The 9,766-nt window shown below is 40.8% G+C and overlaps 1 protein-coding gene across 3 annotated transcripts in view; it reads left to right on the plus strand.

Moving 5' to 3' along the window:
• timm50 (translocase of inner mitochondrial membrane 50 homolog (S. cerevisiae)) overlaps nucleotides 1-2,684 on the plus strand; it is a 178,060-nt gene extending 175,376 nt beyond the window's left edge. For all 3 annotated transcript variants that reach the window (XM_060855933.1, XM_060855934.1, XM_060855935.1), the window contains one exon: nucleotides 1,112-2,684. In XM_060855933.1, the coding sequence (XP_060711916.1) occupies nucleotides 1,112-1,213 (102 nt within the window). In that variant the 3' untranslated portion in view covers nucleotides 1,214-2,684. The remainder of the gene's footprint in view (nucleotides 1-1,111) is intronic.
• The last annotated feature ends 7,082 nt before the right edge of the window (nucleotides 2,685-9,766 follow it).

Consider the following 9,766-nt stretch of genomic DNA (forward strand, 5'->3'; position numbering starts at 1 on the left):
GTCTTAATATTGAAAGAAGAGCGAGTGACTTCACCCTGTCTTGGGCAATACGTATCTGTGAACCAGCATCACGTTTTTAAAAAGAAATCTAGTAATTGTCTTTTTTGGAACCCTTAGGAAATGTAGCAGACATTTTTTGTTCCTTTTATGTTAGAATAAGGATTGAATTTCCCTGACTACTTCATGCAAGATATAAGACCAGTGCAAGTTCTTTGGGGACTGTTTCAGAGTTATCCATAAACATTGTCCAAATCCTCACCCCATCTGATGCTGGAACATTTACCTATGGCTTTGTTCCCCCCAGACTTGATTACTGAAATGCTTTTAAGCTGCACTTTCATGTTCTACATAAACTCCTCACATGCACAACTCTGCATGTGGCCTCACTTGAATCTGATCCCGTTTACCCTTCCGCATGGCCTCTACTAAATAAATATTCTTGAACTTGCTTTTTGAATACCTCCATGGTTTATCCCCTCCACATATGTGTAATCTCCTACCTCATAGTTCTTTTGTATGTTCATGTCACCAATTCTGGCCAATTTTAATTGTTCCATTGTTGGTGGCTGTGCCTTCAGCTGCCATATCCCTAATCTCTGGAATTCCTTCACTAAAGCTCTGTGTCTCTATCACTATCTCTCTTTTTCCCTCCTCTAAAATAGTCAATAGATAAACATACCTTTCTAACCAAGATTTTGGTCAAATTGTCCTGACATGTCCTTGCATGCTCCTATGAAGTGCCTAGGGATAATTTACGCTTAATTCATCTTTTCCACTAATTTGCTATCGGCATACTTGTGATGTCTGTCCAGGCCTCATCTTTTCTCCCCCCTCTCACACTTGCCCGGTCTGATCACAAGGTCCTTCGCAGTGGATAGGAGAGTTACATTGGAATGGCATCCACATTCTGCTATCAATGGGAAGTCCATGTCCCAACCCCTCGTGGATAATGACATGTTCTCTGCAAATTGCACCTTGTAAATAAGAGTTGTTGGTATTTCTCGGCCTGTTTCCCCTAATAAGGCTCTGTCTGAAACACTGGATGGAATTAGCCAAGCCACAGACTGGTCTAACCGCTCCTTTTTTTTTCGTTTCTGTTCCACAATACCAGGAAGAACAGCAGAGAATAACTGATCGATCGCAGCAGAAATCTTCTGGCCTCTCCTTGGGATCTTTGACAAGCAAACTATGGCAACGGTCCAAACCACAGTAACACACACCTGACCTCCAGTTCTACCCTCCTACTGTATTACCTAGAAAAGTCAGACCTACCTATTGCTCCAAGCTGCAGTAGGTATGGCTGTACTCACCATAAGGTTCTGCATATGGTGAAAGCTGTTACCAGAGAGATTCTGGTTAATTTTCATACTGTGCTAGCCCTTTGGCTGATAGGGTTAGACATGTGTGACCACGCAGAAGTGGAATATTGATCATTATATCCATCACAAGTCCTGATATTGGCAGCCATTTTAAATGTACTGGCTTGATTTGAATACTAAAGCAAAGTCATATTTGATCCACTGATATTAGTTTGTGTGTTAGTTAATTGGAAGAATGGATTATTTTTTAAACTGCAGTCTTTACAAGCCTGCAATTAAACTGTGATTACACTTGGGGTGGGGAGAGTCCAATTGTCTTATCATTGTGAATAGTGCTACTAAATGTACCAACTATTAAAACTGCACACAGATTTTTAGACAGTGCCTGTAAAATGATATCTACCAGAATATTGTGTATCTTTCCTTGTACAATCAATACAATTTCATGCCTTTAACATTCTGTAAATGATGTGCATAAGAAATGATGTAGGTCAGCGAGGAGTTTAATAAAATTATGAAGACAAGCAGCAAGCTATATAAAATTCTACACAAATATCGTAACACTTAAAACCAGCAATGAAGTATCTTAGGAATCTGTTCGCTGTTTTATAGTTTATTTTGGACAGTCCCAGTTTACTGTGTTAAAATTGTTAGAGCATGAGTGGGCTATGCTTTTATTTTACTTTACAATGGGCCCATATGTGTTGCATGAGCAATTTGAAAGTTATCAATTAATTTTCAACGGTATAAATTTAAAAGTTTTTTTTTAATTTCTTGGATCCCTCGCAAATCATACAACCCTACTTAACATTTAATTCCTTTCTTACTCCCTTTTCAGAATTGTGAATATTGTATACCCCTAATCCCCAATGAAGAGATCAGACAGGTGGCCTCTTTAAGATTCTGAAAGTACAATCCATTTGTACACTGGTCAAAGAGGCTTGTTGGAAGATTTAAACAAGTGTTTTGGAGTGGTCAGGAGGAAAGGGTGAGCTTAATTGAAGAATTTCTTGTGTTTCTTTAAAATATTTTTAAAGATTAAATGCAGGGAAGCTATTTCCTCTGGTGGGTATATTCAGAAGAGAGGGGGCATAATTTTAAAATTGCAGCCCCATCATTCATAAGTGGAAATATTGTTTATACATACCCACAAACACATGTTAACAGAAGTCTGGAACCCAGTTTTCACACAAGGCTGTGGGTTCTTAGAGTCAGAAAGGAGTTGGGTTTTGTTGAGCTGTGAGGATATGGATTCACAGGTAGATACAGATCAGTGGTCTAATTAAATGGTGGAGCTATCCCAAAAGCCTGAACTCCTGATCTTTATAATGTGTGATGTTTTATTAAATCTCTGCTTGTACCTAACTGAAGTTGTAACCAAAGTTGAATTATTTTTGTTTTGAAGGGAAAGTAAAATTCATATTGCTCAGAGGGAAAGCAAAGCTTCTAATTGGTCAGAGAGAAGAGAAATAAAATCCATTACGATTGAAATTCCATTGCACAATTAGAGATTGTATGTGGTTCCTAAAGCTTTTGAACTGGTCTGTAAATGTCATTGTAACCAGTGGGTCTTTTAAACTAGCCATTAATTACCAGGATGTCTGGGGTCGTGCACAAGTTTGACTCATCACTCCCTCTGACAATTGAAATTGTAAGCACATAATTGGGATCTGACAAAGTGTAAATTAGAATAATGCCAACAATGCTGTACCACTACTTCTCATTTTATAGCACCAGTGTTTAATACTCCACACAAGCCTCTTCCTATCTGTGTTCATCTCACCCTAGTACTTGAATTTCTTTCTACCTCCTGTACTACTTCATCTTTCATTTCGATGCAACTTGGCAATTTTCCTCTGCCATTGTGTTTGGTAGCAAGTTTCATATGCTCAAAGATTAGTGCCCCAGTCTTTTAATAAGGTGCAGTCAGAAGATGTATCACTGGGTCATCTAAAATGTACCATACCAATTCCTGGCCATTTTTTATCTCTTGAATCTCACAGCTCCAGTAGAGGTCCACTACTTTGCATCATTAGTCAGTTCTCATCTGTCAATTAGACAGTAAGTGTTGGCAGGCTCAGACACTCTTGTCGATCATGTTCCTTCCTACAGTCCTTTAGGTGTTCACTAAAGCGCATTCAAGTCCAGTTTACTTTGCTAAATTGTTTTTTTCTAATACGCTTGACTATACAGTTGAATTGTAGTACTGCTCTGCCTGAGGTCCATAACCCAGTAGGGATTAAGGTCAGGACTTTCCAAGTCTGTATATCTCTGAACCATTCCACGTTGGGCTGCTAATCAATCTGTCACAGCACTAATTATGTTATGGAATGGGGGAGTTTTTTTTTCCCTTCTCTTCCAGCATTACTGGCTTGTGTTGCTTAGTACTGTCAGTTGTGTAGTACGTAAATACCAAATCAAACCAGTTTGGAATATTTCTTGCTATAATTTTAATGTAGAGATACAAAAAAAAATAGTTGTCACAGGAGCCTAGAGTAGGAGTGTCAGAGTTTTCCCTTCAAAGTGTGTAATTTTGGAGGCACCTTAGAAAATTTAATCCCTTTTAAAAACTTATAGGGACACATCTGAAGTTATTGCTACCAATAAGTCTCGGAATTCTGATTTAGACTTTATCACCAGTGAGACCAGAGTATTCAGGAGCATCCTTCTCCAAATACACAAAGCCATGTCAATCAAGCCAGACTCAATAATAGGGCTGAGTTGCCCGAGATTTTTATTGGCCATTTGGTCGTGGAAGGCATGCTTTGCTTCAATCATTTTAACAATTTGTTTGACTTGAACTGAAGCATGATCATGTCCTCATCCTGTGGTTCTCGCAGGATAGTGATCAGATTGGCTTTCTTCAGTAGCCAAAAGATTCTGAAGCAGGTTATCACCCCAATGTCTATTTAGATTTAGATTTAGATTACTTAGTGTGGAAACAGGCCCTTCGGCCCAACAAGTCCACACCGACCCTCTGAAGAGCAACCCACCCAGACCCATCCTTCACCTAACACTACGGGCAATTTAGCATGGCCAATTCACCTAACTTGCACATTTTTGGACTGTGGGAGGAAACCGGAGCACCCGGAGGAAACCCACACAGACATAGGGAGAACGTGCAAACTCCACATAGACAAGTTGCCTGAGGCAGGAATTGAACCCAGATCTCTGGCGCTGTGAGGCAGCAGTGCCACCTCTCGAGATGAATGACAACATTGTATTTGCCTTCCTAACTACCGACTCGACTTGCAAGTTTACCTTCAGAGAATCCTGGACTCGGACTCCCAAGTCCCTTTGCACTTCAGATTTATGAATTTTTTCCCCATTTAGAAAATAGTCCATGCTTCTATTCTTCCTATCGAAGTGCATGACCTCACATTTTCCCACATTGTATTTCATCTGCCATTTCTTTGCCCATTCTCCTAACCTGTCTAAATCTTTCTGCAGTCGTCCTGCTTCTTCAATACTACCTGCCCCTCCATTTATTTTTGTATCAGCTGCAAGCTTAGCCAGAGTGCCTTCAGTTCCTTCAATCAGGTCATTAATGTATAAAGTGAAAACTTGTGGCCCCAGTACCAACCCTTGTAGAACACCACTGGTCATCAGCTGTGGCTGCAATGAGTTAAATCCGTTCTTAGTTGGGAATGGTGGGACAAAGGCAAGCATATGAGTCTCCCAGTGGAAAGTGAAACTAAAAGAACAGTCAAGTGGGCTTTATTTCAATGCTTGTTTTGTCTTTGTCATTTATGCCACCTTTCTAATTTGGTGATCTTGCTATCCTGTACCACTCGGGCATTTGGTTTATGATGTGAACTGTTTTTAAGAAGACAAACCAAGTGTGAAATTAAGCCAGTTTTCAAATATGAAGTTATTTGTGTTTCTAAGGGACAGTATAACGTTTGAGGGTTTCAATGCTGTAACCTGATTTCTTCCATTTCTTATAAATTTGTCAGCACTCAAGAGTTGGATTGAGATGCCAGATTCAATTTTCACTCTGTCAAAGACAATGAGTGCAGTTGCTGCTGTGATACAGTACTGTTGAGAGGGAAACCAGGTTGTGATGTTACTCCAGATTAATATCTTTAACCCTTGATGCAGATAGTGTCCGTAAAAACATTGGGGGAGGATGAATTATACTGTTGCTACTGCACCCTTTCATACTTAGGGGTTTTGGTGCCGATGTAATTATGGGCCAAAGTTTCTGGAGTGTAGGTAATATTGAGGAGAAAGTGAGGACTGCAGATGCTGGAGATCACAGCTGAAAAATGTGTTGCTGGAAAAGAGCAGCAGGTCAGGCAGCATCAAAGGAGCAGAAGAATCGACGTTTTGGGCATAAACCCTTCAGAAATGAGGAGTGTGTGCCAGGCAGGCTAAGATAAAAGGTAGGGAGAAGGGACTTGGGGGAGGGGCGTTGGGAATGCGATAGGTGGAAGGAGGTTAAGGTGAGGGTGATAGGCCGGAGAGGGGATGGGGGCGGAGAGGTCGGGAAGAAGACTGCAGGTCAAGAAGGCGGTGCTGAGTCAGAGGGTTGGAACTGAGAAAAGGTGGGGGAAGGGGAAATAAGGAAGCTGGAGAAATCTGTATTCATCCAGGCCTGCAGTGTGTCAGCAGTGTGACAACTGCTTTGGCCTTGTGCCCTAAATTGCATTGCTGAAGTTTTTAGCAAATATGTTAAACTGCCTGCCATGTTGTGCAATAAAACAGTTCAGTGCAGTAGTTTTAACGATTTGAGATTAGTTGTGATTCTTCTCATCAGAAAAAGGAAGATCAGCACACCTCCTGGGTTAAGTTTCTACGTCCATTGGTCAGTATTGATGTCTTTTGGTCATTATCCACATTGAAGCAGGAGTAGGCCTTTAAGGCATCAGAGCTTGTTCTTTGAATCTTTTAAATGCCTTGGTTCATAACTCTTGATGTCCATAGATAACTCAGAAAAAATAACTAATGAAATCAAGAACGACAAATGCTGGAAATCTAAAACAAGAACAAATTGCTGGCAAAAGTCAGCAGATCTGGCAGCATTTATGGGAACAAAGCAGAATTAACATTTTGAGTCTTCATCAGAATAATCTGGTATTGAATATAGTCAGAAATAACTGTGGTTCAAAGCCAGGTGTCTGAGGTGAGGCAGGGCAGCAGAATTGTATTCATCATATTCTAATAGGGTCTAATCTATGTTCTAAGAATGTAGGGCAGTATTATAAGTATACCAGCCAATGCACCTTAAAAGGGCTATTAACCTCATCATGCTACAGCTTAATGCTTAACAGCAGAAGCACCATACTGCATTTGTAGCTAAGCAATTGCACCTCTACCGGATTACATCAAGGCTGGTAGAAAATTCAGGTGGCTCTGAGTATCCCATCATCATTGGCAGACCCCACACAAGTATGCAAAGGTAAGGTATTTTCAACCAACTTGATTCACTCCATGTAATGTTCATCAACAGTTGACCTTGCTAGATATAGCAGAGGCTATGAACATCCAACATAACCCTCATTATAGTTTGAAGACTGGTAGTCCAGGATTAGCATCCCCTCCTACTAAGCTGTACCAGTTCAGCAGCAAATTTGGCACCTATTTGACAAATTAGCAAATAAAGTGCATCCTGTCTGCAAAAGGCTAGCTAATTGCTGCTCTATCATCTTGCTCTCAGACATTGGAAAAGTTGTGTTGTTTAATATGCAATGGAGTGGAACTTGCCATAGCCTGCTGACAATGCTCTGGATTGAACCAGGACTGTTTGGCTCCTGACCACCACAAAGCTTTGTTCCAAATGTGGACAGAAGTGCTGAATCTTAGTATTGAGGAGAGAATGGCTGATATCAAGGCATTTTACCAAGTGACATTGTAAGACTAGAATCGTGGGGTTTGGGAAGAAGAGGAGTTGTGAGCAGAACTCAAGGTTTGGAGTCATACCAAGCAAAAAGAATAATGGTTGTTGAAGGTCAGTTATTTACTCTGGGAATTCCTCAGGTAGTGTCCTCAATCCAACCATCTTCAACTACTTTATTAATGACCTTCCATCATAAGATCAGAAGTGAAATGTTCATTGATTTTTTTTTTAACGTTCATTTTCACTTGCAACTGTTTAGGGTATGAAACAGTGCATACCTAAGTGCACCAGGACCGAAATAACATTGAGGCTCAGGCTGGGAAGGGATAACTAACATTTGTCATATCAAGTGATGACCATAAGCAACAAGATAGAATCTGACGATTTTACTTCGCTAATGAATACCATAACCATCATTGAATTCCACTCCCCCCCCCCCCCCCCCGTTAAAACCCCGAGAAGAACTGAACTGGACCACCCATATCGATATTGTGAATACTTGGGCAGATCAGATACTGTGATAAGTAACTCTCCACTTGGCTCCTTTAAAATCTGTTGCCATCTGCAAGGTGTTATGGCAGAAATATGATGAAATATTCATAAATTGATTTGACACCAATCCTTCCATTCACTGGCAGCAGTGTTACTGTTTAACAGCACCTTGTCATACAACAACCCTACTTGCAAATTGTACTTTCTTAGTCACATGCATCAAAATCCAACGACACCTCAGGCTGCAGTTGTTGAAGAAAGGAGCTCACCACCATCTTGTTCAAGACAATTGGGAATTGGAATTAAATCAATGGTTGTTCAGTTGTTGAGCATAGTCAAGATGAGGATCAATAAATTTTTAGATGCTCAGGGAATTATGAGGTCTGGAAATAGGATGAGAACATGAAATGAGAGTCTTGGAGATAAGATCACCATATTCACATTGAAAGGCATAGCAGGTTAGATTAGCTGCCTCTTACTTTTTTAATCATTGTGACTACATTTTATTGTGGTTTTTCCCTACTTTCTATGGTCTAAATAACAGTAGCTTGCAATTTTTGAAACTGTCCATTGTTTTGATTTGCATGTGCAAGCCATATAGCTTATACATCAGAGCTAAGTCAATTGCTGTCCCCACAGTGGGCAGCACGGTGGCTCAGTGCTTAGCGCCAGGGACCCGGCTTCAATTCCCGCCTACGGCAACTGTCTGTGTGGAGTTTGCACATTCTCCCCATGTCTGCGTGGGTTTCTTTGAAATACTCCGGTTTCTTCCCACAGTCCATAGGTGAGCAGATTAAGTGAATTGGTCATAGTGTTAAGTGCATTAGTCAGGGGTAAATGGTAGGGGAATGGGTTTGGGTGGGTTGCTCTTTGGAGGGTCGGTGTGGACTTGTTGGGCCGAAGGGCCTGTTTCCACACTATAGGGAATCTACTCTAGATGTTAATGGTCATTGGTTGCGTATCATTAGCTGCAGTCCTTCATTAATTCATCTCTGCCACCTCACCTTCATAAAGCTGCAGCTTTTATGAAGTATTTTCCAAATAATCAGCCATTTCAAAGCACTTTCCAGTTAATGAAGTATATCCAGAGAACACTGCAGATAATCAATGCCCAGCAAGTTCCCACAGATGATAAGATAATGAACTGATGATCTGCTTTTATAGTTGATGAATATTGAGCAGGTCTAACTCCCTGGTCAACTGGTGCTATTGGTATGTTCAGTCAATTAGGTACATGGGACCTCAGCTTCATCCACAACACCTTCAGGCCACAGCATTCCCTCAGGACTGCACAGGCATCTCAGCTTTGTTGTTTGTGTCCAAGCTCTGGCCTGAGACTTGAACGCAGAACCTTGTGACCAAGACTGACCTAAAGGGATCAAACAGCTTACTTTCACTTCAGAGGCTGTCAACTGAGGCATAGCTTGATACATTGTGTGGTACTTGTTTACTGCCATTCTAGTTACAGTTGTGTAATTCAGCACAGACTGGATGGATTTACCTAGGTTTTTGCTGGTCTACATAGTTTGAAACCACACTAAAACAAGTTGAAGAGTTGCAGATACTAGAGATCTGAAACAGAAGTTCAATTAAAGCATCATTGGCCTCGCAATGTTAACTCTGCTTTCTCCCCCTAGGTGCTGCCAAACCTGCAGAGTTTCATCAGCAATTTCTGTTTTTTGTGTTGATACTTCACTAACCTCTGGAAACATTTTCAACTTAAGCGTGTTGGAATCAATATTCAGTACTTGACAGTTTGCCGGGGGAGAGTGAAAGACAAAATCCAAGCAAAATTGTTTTTCACCTTCAAATACAAAAGCACATTACTACTTTGTGCACTTGCTGAATGCTGCTGATCAATACCTTCAGTTTTGTTTCTAGCTTATTCTTTTTGCACCCTGCTCCGCAACCCCCGCACGCACTCACATACATGAATGTGACCTTTCAACAGACTTAATCGCAACTTCAAGATTCATTAACAAAATAATTTCTAGCTGATTCCTGCTCCCTTCTTTCCACCACCCTCCTGTGTCAGTGAAAACGTGATTAACTTCCATTTTCCAATAATTTCGCTATTGTCCATCAGTGGAAGGGTAGAGTGAGTTCTCTCTGTGTT

This window comes from Hemiscyllium ocellatum, chromosome 47, assembly GCF_020745735.1.
Source record: "Hemiscyllium ocellatum isolate sHemOce1 chromosome 47, sHemOce1.pat.X.cur, whole genome shotgun sequence".
Taxonomy (NCBI): domain Eukaryota; kingdom Metazoa; phylum Chordata; class Chondrichthyes; order Orectolobiformes; family Hemiscylliidae; genus Hemiscyllium; species Hemiscyllium ocellatum.